Here is a 17,780-nt window from a genome sequence, read left to right on the forward strand (position 1 = left end):
CTCACGTCTCTTTATAATCATATCCTCACCTCCAAACAAACCCCAATTAGATTTAACGAGGCCACGATTATAGTCATAGCGAAACCTGGAAAGGACCCCTCCCTACCTGGCTCTTACAGGCCGATTTCCCTCCTTAATCAGGATTTTAAAATCCTTACGAAATTGATGGCCAATAGATTACAGCTCTGTCTTTCTCGTATTATATCGCCTGCGCAGCTGGGCTTCATTAAACATAGAGAATCTGTACAGGGCATCCGAACCGCCTTGGCGGCCATAACGTACTCACGTTCTCATAATCTCATGGATAATATCCTAATAAACCTTGACGCGGAAAAGGCTTTCGATAAGATTGCCTGGCCTCACCTCGCAAGAGTTTTATCGTATCAATAATTTGGTGATGACTTTCGTGGCCTTGTTGACTCCCTTTATGATAGCCCTACTGCACAGGTGATAGTCAATAACATTTCCTCATCTCTCTTTACCCTTGAAAGAGGGACCAGACAGGGATGCCCTCTTTCCCCCTCCTCTTTAATCTAGCTCTAGAGCCCTTTATACGTTACATCCTCAACCTCCCTGTTTTTCGAGGTGTAAAAATTGGTAACAGAGAGGTTAAATTGATGGCATTCGCAGATGACATCCTTCTTCTCACCTCCAACCCGAGACAATCCGTCATGGCATTACAGAACGCTATCTCTCGTTTTTTCCTCCTTTGCAGGGTTCTCGATTAATTTTGATAAGTCAGAGGCATTGGCTATTTTTCCCCAGATTGCTACAGGATGGGACACTCCTTTTCCATTTCGGTGGGCCCCCGCCCATATTACACATCTTGGAGTCCTTCTTCCTTCCCACCCTGCTCGTCTCTACTCTGACAACATACATCCTATCCTCGCTAAAATCCAAACTGAATTGGCGCTGTGGCAAAAACTACCCCTTAATCTTATGGGTCGCTGTAATCTGGTGAAGATGGCTAGCTTCCCCAAATTGCTCTATGTCCTTCAGATGGTACTTGTCATGCTCTCTAAATCTGACCTCTCTCTCCTTAACTAATCTATTTCTAAATTTATCTGGGCCAGTAAAAGACCCAGAATAAGCCTCTTTAAATTATCTCAGACGGTACAGAATGGGGGGCTGAATCTGCCGGACATAGAGCAATACATCAGAGCCTGTCTTCTTCGTTTCGCAGTGGATTGGCTCAACGGAACATCAGTCTTTACCTATTCGCTGATTGACTCCCAACTCTGCACCCCTCTGTCTCTTAGCTTTGTCCTACATGCATCCAAATCTGACTTGCCAGCTACTTTTCTAGACAATATACTCCTAACTTCCACTGCGGTGGCATGGAGATTATCTAGGAAATCTCTAAAATTACAGCACACCTACTCCTTATTTCTTCCTCTCCTTGGTAACCTACACTTTCAACAGGGTCAGGCCTCATATCCTTTTAATGCTTGGCACACTGCTGGTCTCACACGAGTCGGTGATTTTCTCGACTCTAGGAAAAAAACACTCACTTTTACTGAAGCACTAACCAAATATGGCATTAACCCTAACCACGGATTTTACTTCTTTCAGGCTTCACATTATGTACATTCAGTCCTCTCCCATCTCAATTCATCAGACTTTGTTAACGGCCTAGACGCGCTTCTGCGCTCCGGGACATGGTCCATCTCATCTCTATATACCCGCATTTGAGTAGAACATATCCCCACTACTGATCTGCTCCAAGTACAGACATGGTCCTCTCACATTCCTTCCATGTCCCCAGAAGCCATAATGGACAGTTTTACAACCTCCCTTAAACTTATTCCGACTAGCTTATACCAGGAAATGTCCTACAAGATTTTACATAGAGCCTATATCTCCCTAAAGAGGAGTCATTTGATGGGTTTATCTGACTCGGCAAAATGCTTGAAATGCTCTGCGCCAGTAGCTGATCTTATGCATTGCTTTTGGCATTGCCCCCTCATTCAAGCGTTTTGGACTGAACTACAGATATATGGTGCCTCCGAGTTAGGTCTACACTTCCAATGCACTGCCCCTTGGGCTCTCTTTGGTCATACCCTGGATCAACCTGACCTTTCCCCCCAGGATACGAAATTGATAGTGATTCTCTCAGCGTTAGGCAGGAAAGCCATTCTCCAGCAATGGATCTCCGACAACCCCCCCACACTGCCACTAGCTACCTCTAGACCACTCTTCCTATTCACAATGGACTGGCTGGAAACGTCTCTAAATAAAGAAATACTAACTCCTGCATTGTTTAAATGTTGGGGACGATTTATTAATAGATTGCCCACCCTGACAAAATTGGCTGTTAAACAGAGTTTTCAATGTACCACATGGTACGGACACCAACTTTTATCTGATGGCCCTCCCATTTCTCTCCTGTAACCACGTAATCCTCTCCACTTCTTTGCTCTACTGGTTTTCCTCTCTCTACTGTTGCGTTTCTTGCTGCCGCCTCCCTTAGCTTTCCTTATCCCTTCCCTCTACACCCTCTCTACGATTCTCCGTTGTCTACATATCTTCTCTCGCTCTGTTGATATCTCCATGGATGGGTCGGCGGTCCCCTTGCCCTGGCAGGTATTGTTTTTTCTATTGTTTTTTCTATGTTTGTCTCTTTGTTTTTTATTTCTTTTATTTGGAGTTACTCGTTCCCCAACGGGGAGAACGTATTAGTATGGTTCATACTGTTTATATTCTTGTTTCTGTATCAAATTGGTGATAGATAGCTCTGTGATTTGGCTTTTCCAAGACTTCTATAACACTGTCATCTACAGTTCTTCTATTTTGTACTAGAAAATGAGAAAAATTAGGTTTTGCTTTAGATCCCGTTGTCCACACAACTTGAAGGTCTCGGACTTTATTAGTATTTATTCTAGAATGGGTACTATGCTTATTTCTGATATTGATTGTTATATTTTCTGAACCTCAATAAAATATATATTGACATTTTTTTTTTCATTTTCATGTTTTTAAATTCTCTTATTTAATATATATTAATTTGCAAAACCCAAACAAGCACTATATAAAGTAATAGGAATTAAACTGTGCAGTACATCAGAGTCATTTTTAAAAGACAATTTATTAAAACTTTGGACTGTCCCAGTAAATGGCCATATGGTACTTCTCAACATCTGCAGCAGCCGTAGCAGTACAGCAGTGCTCGAGAAGGAGGCATGGCCACACATCACAGATTCTCCGATGCACTGGATCACCTGTATTATGGTAGTCATTCCGAGTTGATCGTTAGCTGCATTCGTTCGCTGTGCAGCGATGAGGCAAAAAAAGGCACTTCTGCGCATGCGTATGTGGCGCAATGTGTACGCGCGTTGTACTATTGCAACGAACGATGTAGTTTCACACAGGGTCTAGCGAAGCTTTTCAGTCGCACTGCTGGCCGCAGAGTGATTGACATGAAGTGGCCGATTCTGGGTTTCAACTGACCGTTTTCAGGGAGTGTTAGAAAAAACGCAGGCGTGCCAGGAAAAACGCAGGCGTGGCTGGGCGAATGCAGGGCGTGTTTGTGACATCAAAACAGGAACTGAACAGTCTGAAGTGATCGCAAGTGCTGAGTAGGTTTTGAGATACTCTAAAACTGCACAAAAAACAGTTGTCGCCGCTCTGCGATCCTTTCGTTCGCATAGCGTTTGCACGGCTGCTAAAAACTGCTAGCAAGCGAACAACTCGGAATGACCACCCATATACACACTTTTCCATGAAACGTCCTTCCACAGTATATGCAAATGTAGAATGTTGGCTGTGGTAATGGACTTATGCTCAGTAATGGACCGTTACTGTGTCATAGCTCCCCTGCCTAGTGAGCGAGAGGAGGAGTGCTGGGGAAGTTCTTTTTAGAACATGCATAATGAATCAGTCACTACTAAGTAGTATTATATGATCTACATAAGGGTGGTCATTCTGAGTTGATCGCTTGCCAGCAGTTTTTAGCAGCCGTGCAAACGCATTGTCGCCACCCACCGGGGAGTGTATTTTCACTTTGCAGAAGTGCGAACGCCTGTGCAGCAGAACGCCTGCAAAAACATTTGTGTGCATTGATACTAACGTTGCTGGGTTGGCTTTTGACGTCACACACCCGCCCAACGTTCACCCAGCCACGCTTGCGTTTTCCCGGGCACGCCTGCGTTTTCTAAGCACTCCCTAAAAACGGTCAGTTGACACCCAGAAACGTCCCTTTCCTGTCAATCTTCTTGCAGCCGCCAGTGCGAATGAAAACGTCGCTAGAATTTGTGCAAGATCACAAAGGCCTTTGTACCCATACGTCACGCGTGTGCATTGCGGTCCATACGCATGCGCAGAAATGCAGATTTTTAGCCTGATCGCTGCGCTGCGAACAACGGCAGCTAGCGATCAACTCAGAATGACCCCCAAGGTTGGGATTTATGAATGAGGATATCACTCTCCAATACATCTGGTCTCCTCAGTGTTGTGTTACTTTTTTCAGTAATAACCATACTGCATGTACAATATCTCTCCTATGGTATTACGGTATGCAGTTGAGTTGCCGGCAGTTGTGATCCTACTTATACTTTGCTAAATTCCTAAGGTCTTATGCATTTTCTGACATGTCCTGTTCTTTTTGACCTCCAAAAATCGGGACTGTTGGGTGACATATGTTAAAGCACAGGGTGTAATGTAATGCAAACATCAAATACTAAAGATTTTAAGCTTCAGCTATTATTTATTCAGGTAAAATAACCTGTCTTTTCACTAGTCCTGCTGTTATCAGTGCAATCTCCTATGCACTTGGTATAAAGTCGTGTTCAATCACTGGCCATACACCTACTCTACCGCAGTGTCTGGGAGGCTCTGAAATTTCAGGGTGCTCTCCTGGAATCCTGAGAGAGTAAACAGCCCTCCCACATCAAGCTTGCTTCTGCATTAAAGTGGGCAGGATATTGATGATGCAATTAGTTCTGAATCACTTCAACCTGGCCCTACAACCCAATGCTAAATAACCAAAATTGTGGGTTTTCGCAGCTGGGGTTGGGCCATGGCACCACGTGTTCTGCAACTGATCCTGGGATCTCCCCATCCAGGTTCTCCTGGAGAGGAGTACCACTAAGTCAGAAACTATGCCATTTATTTATGTCTTTCTGAACAACTATTACCTTTAGTAAATCTGAGACTGTTGGTCATACGTTACTTCTCAACATCTTAGCAGCCGTAGTAAGACAGCAGAAATCTATAAGGAGATGTAGCCATGCATCACATGGCATGACTAGATGTTCTGATGCACTATATTAACCCCCTGCCCGCTCCATTCTAGGGGTGGCCATCACAGGATGGCATGTAGCCATTGCAAGGTAACCATTCAATGGTTTAACCACTGATGGCTAATGCGCATTTGCAATGGACCCCCGAAAATTACACATGCGCAAAGGAGCTTTGCTGTGGACACTCCTTCCTGGTCTCTTCAGCAGTATGAACTTCATCAACCATTGCAAAGAAAACAGGAGATGGTGGCAACCACTGCAATCCTATTATTGAATGGAAAAAGCTTCTGCATTGAATCAGGAACATTGATAGTTGGCAACCATTAGTTTTTGATGTCCATCCTTACTGTACAGTTCTTTTTTAATCCCGTGTATAACATGGCAGGTGTGTTTGGAATCCATTATTCGCACTTGTGAATGGACTTACCATCCCAGCTGGCTGGCTGATCAGGAATGTGGGACAGAGGAAGGAGGTATGTGTTGGTCATTATGTAAAATGACAAAATAAATGTAGTAAAATGTTTAACAAACCTGAAATGACTTCTAGGAGAAGCATTAATTTTAGTCCATTTCGGAAATCCTCTTCAATGTTCTCAATCTCTGTGCCTGCTTTCCGCAAATGTGAATTGCACCACGCTGTAAATGTCTGTACAAATAAAAGCATAATATTACATTTTCACACAATGAATTCTAGGCAGCCAATTACAAAAAAAAATCTGACGGTGTGATTTCAGATGTCTGCAATAGACCTGCCATTCCTGACATAAAGGCCATTTAATACACTATATGCATGACTCACTCCTCCAGGAAAGGTTCCTCCACAGTATATGCAAATGCAGAATATTGGCTGTGGTAATAGACCTATGCTCACTGACTTCCGACTGTGTTATTGCTCCCCTGTCTAGTGAGCGAGAGTGGGAGGACTGCAGCAGTCAGTACTATGTAGTATATCATATGATCTACAGAAGGGTTAGGATTTATGAATTAGGATTTCACTTTCCTATACATCTTGAGAATCTTATCCTCAATGTATCCCATTTTCTGAGACTGTTGCGCTGTGCCACCTGCAGGCCGCACTGTCCCATGGGGGGGCACTGTCACCGCTGCTCTGCATACCAGAACAGTGGTTGAATAGATGCCGTGTGCATGCGCGCAGCATCTATTCACAGTGTAGGGAGAGCCTGGAGGCAGACCAGAATCTCTGATAGTGCTGGGCATGCCCTCACAGTGATGCAATCGTACTGTGAGGCTCCACCCCCTTTACCAAGACCCCGCCGCTTCCTCCCTTATAGGTATGCTCTCCTGGAATCCTGTGAGAGTAAACAGACCTCCCACATCCCACCCACTTCTGCATTACAGTGAGCAGGGCATTGATGGTGTGATTAGTTGTGAACTTCAACCTGATCCCGCTACCTGTTGAAAAATGCAGCGGATTGTGACATTTTGCAGCGGAGGTGGGGCTATGGCAACACGCACCCGTAGCTACCCCTGGGACTTCCTCATCCAGGTTCTCCTGCATTTTCCTGTTCACATAACGCTCATATTTTATATTATACAACTTGTGAAATAAGATGAGGATGTTGTTTCATCTCTCTGCTTTCACTGTAACATTTACTTACATTGCTATAAAATGCAAAACAGACCTGGGCCCTCATTCCGAGTCGTTCGCTCGGTAATTTTCTTCGCATCGCAGCGTTTTTCTGCTTAGTACGCATGCGCAATGTTCGCACTGCGACTGCGCCAAGTAATTTTGCTATGAAGATAGTTTTTTTACTCACGGCTTTTTCTTCGCTCCGGCGATCGTAATGTGATTGACAGGAAATGGGTGTTACTGGGCGGAAACACGGCGTTTTATGGGCGTGTGGATAAAAACGCTACCGTTTCCGGAAAAAACGCGGGAGTGGCTGGAGAAACGGGGGAGTGTCTGGCCGAACGCTGGGTGTGTTTGTGACGTCAAACCAGGAACGACAAGCAATGAACTGATCGCAGATGCCGAGTAAGTCTGAAGCTACTCTGAAACTGCTAAGTAGTTTGTAATCGCAATATTGCAAATACATCGTTCGCAATTTTAAGAAGCTAAGATTCACTCCCAGTAGGCGGAGGCTTAGCGTGTGTAACTCTGCTAAAATCGCCTTGCGAGCGAACAACTCGGAATGAGGGCCCTGATTCAGAGGTGCTTGCCATTGCATGTGCAGCGGACCTACATAAATATGCTTATGAGTCAGACGCCGTTGTGTGCACAGAAACGCCCACTCTGCCTAAACTCTGAGCAACTCTATGCTGTCTCAGAATGAGCGTCTCACCTAAGTCGCCTAGGCCTCTCCAGCTGTATATGAATTCACAGTGGCTGACTATGCCTGCGTCTTTCCTTCCACCCCATTACCTCCCTCTAATGCCGACTACCTGTCATTCCCTTTGTGAATACATCCTCTGTTGATACAATATCACTAGTCCATCACCACTAGTGCGCATTACTGCTTTGGCACTAGCACAGTAGCAAAACTTTGCTCTACTGCATCCGCAAAGAACATTGCGTCCCCCTCTGAATCAGGCCCAAGGCATACCACCCAACTGTCCCGATTCTAGCGGGACAGTCCCGCTATTCGGACACTGTCCCGCTGTCCCACCCATGGGCCTTAACTCCCCTTCCCCCACGTGGTGAGGGTGTAGTCAGGGGGCGCCTGTGCTCAACCCTCAACACCTCCTCTGGAGACGATGTAACAAATCAGCCTGTTTATGTGATTACAAAGATCAACAATTGCTCACAAATTATTGGACTTTCTCCAAATTTGCCCAGACTCCTCCTCTTTGATATAAATATTATTTGTTAAGGACCAGATGCAAAGCTCTCCGGTTATATCATGCAGGGTCTAATTAACCAACCTGACTAGTTGTATAACATTTTACAAAATCACAACAGATCCCATGACATCATAAACTGCACAAACGTGGCTCTTACTCTGTAGTGGACTGTACCAGGGTATTGTAATGGCCCCAAATATGTAAACACAGCAGTTAATATGTAAAGATAAAGAAGTTTTCAAAACTGGCCATAACATTTTGCATGTTTCGTTGGGATAATTTCAGTTGAAGGGGGAACTTCTTTTAGCTGCGGTAAATCACAGAATTACCATGGCCAAGTGATCCCTCGGGGACTATCCAAAAGGCAATATTGTGGATATTTTTTCACCTACCCGAAGGCAGATAAAATAAATCCCCAATAACTAACTAACCCATTTTTGTCATCATTGCCACGAAAACACATGGATCCGAGAACTTATCCCAGATCCGTATATTTTCACCAGAAAACAAGTCAATGTTTGGGCGTCAGTGGCGTGCAGTGAGGTCAGTGGCTGGTGAGGCATGCCCACTAAAGCCGCTGCTATGGCCGCTGCCAGAGGCGAGTTTAGACCTCATGGGGCCCTAAGCAACACACCGATTTGGGAGCCCCTTCCTCATACAATCCATAGCACTATACCATGTCATCACCGCCCCTGGCTGTGCCTGGGTTGTGTCTATGTTGCCTTCGTGCAAAGGACCTGGACGTGACAAAACGAGTGGGCAGGAGACAACTTCCGCCCTTACAGTTCCTAAATGTTTTCTTCGTTCTCCGTTCTTTTGGGGTATTTTTCTTTCTTTCTATGCAGCATTAGACCCTCGCGGGCTCGCTTCGCTCGCCACGCATCGGGCTCGGTGTCTCGCTTCGCTCGCCACACTTTTCTATTCCAAATAGATTGTGACATGGACCCAGGGGGTTATGCGAAAGGTCCTCTGCACGAAGAGAATCTAGACGCTACCGCTGTGCCTGCTATACTTGTGTCTCCTTCTACCTTCACTACAGCAGTAGGGGGCAGATTCTGGAGCCTACCCTCTCGGACAGCATGGGGACAGACTCTGCTCACCTCCATTCTCCGCCAGCAGCAGCAGGTCTCCCAACAGCTGCGCTGCTGCTTGTGGTGGAGGCTGGAGACAAGCAGAGTCATCCCTGGCCAGCAGTACCAGTTTAGGAATGGGCTCTACCTGGCACAGTTTAGAAACAGGCTGCAGGCCGGGAGGGTTTGGGGGGTTGTCCGGATCCTGCACATCGGGATGAGGCTGTCGGTATTCTGACAGTCGTCATCTCAAGCGCCAGGATTCTGATACCATCCCTCACAGTGGTCGAAGTGGAATTTTGAAGTGGGGATATGGAAAAGTGAAGGTTGCAATTATGTGCGCGGCGAAGGCGCGTGCACCCGGATAAGGGGGCGTGGCCACTCACATGTGGGCGTGTCCTTCCATGTAGTTTACCACACCATATACCCCACAATAGTAGGACCCCTTATACTGTCTAGTACTGGTGCCCATTTCACATTATACCACACAGTATATGTGGAAATTCACATTATAGCACACGGTATGAGCCGAAATTCACATTATAGCACACGGTATGAGCCGAAATTCACATTATAGCAAACTGAATGAGCCGAAATTCACATTATAGCAAACTGAATGAGCCGAAATTCACATTATTGCACACTGACTGAGCCAAAATTCACATTATGCTACATGGAATGAGAAAAAATTCAGGGAGAGTGACAGCAGGGACAGGGAGAGTGAAAGAGGGACATAGGGAAAGGGGTAGTGACATGGAGAGGGACAGGGAAAGTGACAGCAGGGACATAGGGCCATGGAGAGTTACAGATAGAGGGACAGGAAAAGTGACAGTAGGGACATAGGGACAGGGAAAGTGACAGCATAGACATAGAGATAGGGAGAGTGTCATGGAGAGGGACAGGGAAAGTGACAGCAGAGACATAGGGACAGGGAAAGTGACAGCATAGACATAGGGACAGGGAGAGTGACATGGAGAGGGACAGGGAAAGTGACAGCAGGGACATAGGGATAGGTAGAGTGAGAGATAGAGGGACATGGAAAGTGACAGCAGATACATAGGGAAAGGGGGAGTGACATGGAGAGGGACAGGGAAAGTGACAGCAGGGACATAGGGACAGGGAGAGTGACAGAAGGGACATAGGGAAAGGGGGAGTGACATGGAGAGGGACAGGGAAAGTGACAGCAGGGACATAGGGACAGGGAGAGTGACAAAAGGGACATATGGACAGAGAGAGGGACAGCAAGAGCATACAGTAGGGACTAAGGAGAGAGAAAGGCAGCAGGGTAAGAGCTCTTTAGTAGCGGCGGTGCTGAGGATGCTGTGGTCTGCGGTGCGGTGGATGAGGAGGCTGTGGTCGGCATGGTGCGGAGAAGGCAGAGGTGCAGAGAAGGACTGAGGGCAGCCGCGCGGCTGAGGGTGGCAGAGGTGTAGCGAGGAGGAGGCAGAGGGTGGCGGCGGTGCAAGGAGGAGGAGGCTGTGGTCAGCGGCACTGCGGCTCCTATGACTGCGGCGCTACTATTTCAAATCTGCTGCGGACCAGCAGCCTATCAGGAACGGTACACCACAGAAGAGCCGCTTATACACGTTACACCACAGAAGAGCCGCTTACACATGTTACACCACAGAAGAGACGCTTATACACGTCACACCATAGAAGAGACGCTTATACACGTGACACCACAGAAGAGCCGCTTACACATGTTACACCACAGAAGAGACGCTTATACACGTCACACCATAGAAGAGACGCTTATACACGTTACACCACAGAAGAGACGCTTATACACGTTACACCACAGAAGAGCCGCTTATACACGTCACACCACAGAAGAGACGCTTATACACGTTACACCACAGAAGAGACGCTTATACACGTCACACCACAGAAGCGACGCTTATACACGTTATGCCACAGAAGAGACGCTTATACACGTTACACCACAGAAGAGACGCTTATACACGTTATGCCACAGAAGCGACGCTTATACACGTTACACCACAGAAGAGACGCTTATACACGTTACACCACAGAAGAGACGCTTATACACGTTACACCACAGAAGAGACGCTTATACACGTTACACCACAGAAGAGACGCTTATACACGTTATGCCACAGAAGCGACGCTTATACACGTCACACCACAGAAGAGACGCTTATACACGTTACACCACAGGAGAGACGCTTATACACGTTATGCCACAGAAGAGACGCTTATACACGTTACAACACAGGAGAGCCCCTTATACACGTTACACCACAGGAGAGACGCTTATACACGTTATGCCACAGAAGAGCCGCTTATACACATTACACAGAAGTGCCCGGCGGGAGTAGCCAATGATCGGACAGCGAAAGTAGGCTGGTGAGTGCAGTCATATTTGCATCAGTGACACAGGGGCGTGCTTTCTTATGGGCTGAAAGCACGCCCCTGTCACTGAGGCACTCACACTGGTGCCGCTTTCCTGTTTTTTTCAATGGGCTTTTACAGCCCTGTCCTTGGCCTCGCCCCCTGCCCGCCCCCCGCTTCCGGCCCTTTGTCATTATACACAGGAGGCACCGCTCTCGGTGCCTCTAAAAAATCTTTTAACCTGTTTTAAAATGTAGAAATGAGTACAATAATATAAAGCATATACATAGGACACAGAATATGTGTCATAAGCATCTTCTTTATATTATTCATGTAATCATTAATGACAGGGGAGAATGACAGGGGAGGCACTGCCTCCCCTGACTGCACGTCCCTGGGCGTAAAAAACACACTGCTTTCCAATTGCTCGATAAACAATATCAAGCAGAAATAGCAAAAACAGCATGTTTTTTCTGCCTGAAAAATGATCGGCACAATTGAATTCCCCCCTACGTGCCCTAGAACAATTTTAGGGACACCACATAGCAAAATTAATTGGCCCAGCTCCGTTCAAAAGCCTAAATATAGCAAAATGCATTTAAAAATACTTCGCAGAATGGTGCAGCAAAAATGTAATTCCAAGATTATACAAAGGAACTGTATATCTCTGCAAAACTTTGTTGCCATTTTACTCAATGAATAGTCCATCAATCTCCCTGATAATATCCCCATTATGCAGCTGTTACATTTTTTATGGAAAAAAGAAATCAGAGATACATACAATAACTCAGAGATACTGTACATATTCAAATGGGATCATCAGTGCCATATCCCTGTATTGGTTATGAGGCACAATGATCCCTATAGCTACATGCATTTTAAATAAGGTTTCTCTTGGCCACTTACAGTATATGAAAAGTCTTATAATACACTTAGGGGGTAATTCCAAGTTGATCGCAGCAGGAAATTTTTTAGCAGTTGGGCAAAACCATGTGCACTGCAGGGGGGGCAGATATAACATGTGCAGAGAGAGTTAGATTTGGGTGGGGTGAGTTCAATCTGCAATCTAAATTGCAGTGTAAAAATAAAGCAGCCACTGTACCCTGCACAGAAACAATATAACCCACCCAAATCTAACTCTCTCTGCACATGTTATATCTGCCTCCCCTGCAGTCACATGGTTTTGCCCATCTGCTAAAAAAAAGTCCTGCTGCGATCAACTTGGAATTACCCCCAATACACGAACAAATCCTGAAAAATATCATTGTCTTTTCTTCAACAAGTAAATCTTACTAACTTTGGGGCTCATTTACATTTAGATGTAAGCAGAGGCGGATTGGCCATAGGGTCTACAGGGAAGATTCCCGGTGGGCCGACGCACCCGCGGGGCTTGTTTTGTTTGAGGACATGTGGTCCTATTTATAGACATAATGAATAAGATGCCAAACAATTTGCATATATGAAAATGACTTTGCCACTTAGCCTGTGATTGCAGATGATCTAGTGTATGCTCAGTCTGCCTGCTTGGCTGACATATAAGATTGAGTGAATAGTGATTGGGATACGGTTGGTGTAATAAGCAAGAAAATATATCTTTCTAAAGAATTATATAGTTTCCTAAATTCTAAAGGTGTATCATATAAAGTGCTCATGATATTTAATTTTATTTCCTTTTAACTTCCCCTTGATGCTGGACATCCCCACTACCTGGAAAGTCTTGGGGGGAGGGTGCTGCTGCCATGGCCCATGGCTAAACCATACACCTCTGGTGCTGCCCATGCGGGGTCACTAGTACAAATTTTTCCAGAGCCACTTTTTGTTCCCAATCCGCCCCTGGATGTAAGGCATGTTTATGACACGCCGCTCAGATGCAGCAGTACAAGTCCGCACTGATAGGTGTTACTTTAACAATCTCCCTGAAATGCTTTATCAAAAGTAGGCAAGCATGGATTATGTCATATTTAATGAGAGATTCAAGAACTGAGTTCCTGCTAGATCCTGCTGAAAAATAGCAGTTCTATCATCCCAGTGTATTTCTAACACACAAGTTATAGGCCCTACACACTGGGCGATATGAGTGAAAGATATGTGAAAGATATGAACGTACTCGATCATTAATGAACGAGATACCGTTCATATCTTTCAGTGTGGAGGCACCAGCGATGAACGATGTGCGGCCCCGCGCTCGTTCATTGCTGGTGCCCCGTCGCTTGTGCATGCAGGCCAATATGGACTATCCCCCCCCCCCCCGCCGCCGGTTCGGCCGTTTCCGCCGTTGGGCAGCTCGGCAGCAGATCACGCAGTGTGTAGGGCCCATTGGTCTTTCTGTGGGATTAATTCTGCCTGTGTGCTTGAAAGGATAATTACATTGGCACATGTGAATGGAACATGTTCATGTTGAAACTTATTGTATGAATGGAGACTCCTTAGGGACTGTAGATGGTTACGAAGAAAGGGTTAAAAGAAAACCTGTCTTGTACTATTCTATAATGCAGACACACTCCACAAATGAAAGGGGCACTCCAAAGAAGATAAACTAAGCTGCTATTGAGAGTTCAAGTTAGACCTCTATCTTCATTCTCTATGAAAAAAAAAACTTTGTGTGTGTTTATATATATATATATATATATATATATATATATGTGTGTATACACACACACACACACACACACACTTTGGCGTTGTGGGGGAAAAAGACAAGATGAAATTATAGGTCTGTTGCTCACTGAAAATTCCTTTAAAGTCTTATTAATAGATAGCAAAGTCCAAGCAGAGGGTATTAGTCAGAGCGTTAAAACTACAAGACTGCACACAGTGCTTCCAGCTGGATTTACTGTACTGTGTACTTAGTTACAGAACCTCTTCCAGCTCAGCGTACCAGAGGAGCTCTGCTACATAACAGGAATACACCATTTCCATGAGCAAGTGACATTTAAATGCAAGCACCTCACTAAACCTTTGGGAGGTTGTTAAAGTCAATCAATTAAAAAAAAAAAAAACAGCCACATCTTCTGTAATGGGAAAGCGGTTACCATACCGCTAGTTGGGATCCCGGACGTCACAATGCCGACACCGGAATACCAACTAGCAGTGAAATACCGCCGTCTGAATCCCAGCGCCACAGGCTTTTCTCCCTCTTTGGGTGTCCACGACATCCATAGAGGGAGAATAAATCCTGTGGCAAGCGCAGCGAGCCCACAAGGGGCTTGCTAGCGCTTGCCCTGCTGCCGGCATACCAGTGACCGGGATCCCACTGTCGGTATACTGACGGCCGGGATCCCGGCTGCCGGTTTGACATACTGATCCCCTGTAATCACCAGACAATTACTCATTGGGAAAGGTACTATATGGTTGCAAATGAACCACTCTCGTACACTGATAACCAGATGGTGTGTATAGAGTCACAATGGTTTATGCAACTTTTGCTGCGCTAAAGTCTCTTTTCTGGATATTGTAGATAATATTACAGGAAAGAGCTTTTGATAAATTATAATATATTTAGGGAAAGACTGTTTACAAAAAAAAAATCATACGTGAAGAGAAAGCATGGACCAGTGCATTAGGGAATACAGTCAGCATGTCGCATGTCTGTGGTCAATGGTCACATTCATAATATCGCTCTACAATGTCGACAACAGGTAATATATCAACATCTGCAAATGTCAACATTAGATTTAGGTTTAGGATTAGGGACTAACAGTTTTGCAACATTAGCCACAACCGGCGACTAAAGCCACAACAGCTGCTGGGTTAGGTTTAGGGTACATACGACTGCAACCACCAGAACAGCTACACTGCCATACAGCTGACTGTTTACATTATTAGCATGTCGACATTGCATCAGTGTCGACATGCTCAATATGTTACATGATAACCATCGACAAAACATTCCAAACCTGTGCAATAGAGTAAAAAACCTGTCACAGTTATAAAGTACAGGATAAATTTAGGTCCTTATTCAAAGTTAGATACAAACGAAATAGTAAAGGCATTATAAAATTGCTCTCTTGCAATCTAATAGCAAGTCTGTGCAAAGTGACTTTTGAAACAGTGTTGCAGCAGTTTTAGGGGCCCATTTATCATTGGGTGAATGTATGACCTGGCACTGGCAGGGACAGGGACTCTGAAAGGAGCCCGTCCATGCGATGTGCCAAGTGTGGTGCTGGGGCTGCTGTGCATGGACGGTCACGCTGACCGCCATGCACAGCAGCCATTTCCGGAAACTCAGCCCTGATCTGTAGCCTATAGGCTACAACGGGTTATCGCTATCTGAAAATAGCAGTAGCAGCGGGGGCCAATATCGGAAAATGCTTTGCCCACCATATAATTTAGAGCATTGTTGTGTCCATTATATAATACGGAGAGTGTTACAGTGACCACCATATAATGCAGAGAGTGTCGCATTGCCCGCCATTTAATGCAGTGTGTTACAGTGATCACAATATAATGCATAGAGGATTGCAGCCCAATACAGAACTGCCTGCACACACGCCCATCCATCCTGCATCTGCGAGTGCCCACCACATAATGCAGATTGTCTCAGTGACCACTATATAATGCAGAGTGTTACAGTGCCCGCCATATAATGCAGAGTGTCGCAGTGACCACTATATAATGTAGAGAGGATTGCAGCCCAATACAGAACTGCCTGCACACACGCCCATCCATTCTGCATCTGCGAGTTGCTCATATGTGGCGGGATGTAATGAAGTCTGAATTTGGCGGCCCTGCAGGATATCGGCCGAACTCAGACTTTTTTTAAAGGGGCAATCATGTACAAGGCTAAACCATGCCTTGTACATGATTGCACCTTTAAAAAAATGGCCGGAATGTTCATGACAGATGCGATCGCATCTCCTCCTGCACTTGCATTGCTAAGAGCTGCAATTGCAAATTTGCTATGAGCAGCTTTGCATTTGCAATCCTTAGTGAATTAGGCCCAGCTATTTACTCAGACACATATATACGGGGAGAGAGAGGAGCATGGGTTCCTTAGAAGGCACAAGGGGAACTGAAAATTGAGGGGGAGGAGCATGGGTTCATTAGAAGGCACAAGGGGTACTGAGAACTATGAAGCCAATCTGGAGTTGGATCAATGGAACTGTTCCCTTTCTTGAGCTCTCTCTATGGCGTAGATCCACTTTGATGCAGAGGGATATCAAATCATCCAAGGATGACAGCAGCTTCCTGAATGCTAATTTGTTTTTGAATTGTTCAGATAACCCCTGCCAGAAGGTGGTGACAAGAACCTCATTATTCTATTGGAATATGGAAGCGAGAGTCTGAAATATACCGTATACTGTTCCATGGATTGTTTCCCTGTTTCAGGTGCAAAATGCCCGGAGGCTTCACACAACACTCATCCGGGCTCACTGAAAACCTTTTTAAAGGCATCCAGGAAAATCGCACTATTGTGCATTAGAGGATCATTTATTTCCCAAGGCTTGTCCTGACAAAAAGAGATGATAAAAGCTGTCTTTACTCTCTCGTGAAGTTTGTAGCCCATATTTCATTTTGGGTGGGTTAGGCATCTGCAGCTGATATGAGGATCCTGCACCTTGACCCTGATCTGTAGGAGGTGGCTTATGCTGTGCCAGAGGAGTATCAACCCTGGATAGTATCAATCCACTGCACAAGGGTCAGTAAATACACCTTGCAACTAACATGACTTAAAGGACTTGCTGCTAACATCTTGGCAGCACACCTTCAAAGGTGTTATGGATTTCATGCCTTGACGGGTCACAGCTGCTTTGGAGGCACGAGGGGGACCTACACAATATTAGGCAGGTGATTTTAATGTTATGGCTGATTTGTGTAAATAGAGTAGATTTTATTATTCATTTCCAGGGGTTGATTTGGCTGTAGACCTACTCAGAAGATTTATTTGTAGGCCGAGGGCCATTATAAGATTATGGGTCTGCCTTATGCGTTTATTTAGTTTGTTAACTAGCAAAGTCTGTCCATCAGATCTAGGTGGCCACTCAATTATCTAAGCTGGCCCTGGGGGCCTGGACCTAATATATCATTACCTCCTGGAACCTGACCACTCAGTGGCAATAGAAGACCCAAAGCCAGCATGCAGCTATAAGCTCACCCTTCAAAACCACCCTGTAAAACAATACATAGTGGAAGAGAGGTGGGCACAAGCCTATACACAGACACAGTACTATAAATGAGGACCCTGGACATGGCAGCTTGAGTTGCATGAAACACTTGTACAGCATATGAAAATAAGTATAAAAATAAAAGAAATTCAAAATGATAAAATGTAATAACATGTCAACTTAATTAAATTGAGGGCCAATATTAGTATGTGGGC

General features: G+C 45.2%; 1 protein-coding gene across 1 annotated transcript in view; it reads right to left on the reverse strand.

The window, feature by feature from the left end:
- ACTN2 (actinin alpha 2) overlaps positions 1 to 17,780 on the reverse strand; it is a 117,076-nt gene that overhangs the window by 82,138 nt on the left and 17,158 nt on the right. Inside the window, exon 2 of the mRNA XM_063918061.1 lies at positions 5,769 to 5,883. Within this exon, the coding sequence (XP_063774131.1) occupies positions 5,769 to 5,883 (115 nt within the window). The remainder of the gene's footprint in view (positions 1 to 5,768; positions 5,884 to 17,780) is intronic.

The sequence above is a fragment of the Pseudophryne corroboree genome, chromosome 4 (genome assembly GCF_028390025.1).
Source record: "Pseudophryne corroboree isolate aPseCor3 chromosome 4, aPseCor3.hap2, whole genome shotgun sequence".
Taxonomy (NCBI): domain Eukaryota; kingdom Metazoa; phylum Chordata; class Amphibia; order Anura; family Myobatrachidae; genus Pseudophryne; species Pseudophryne corroboree.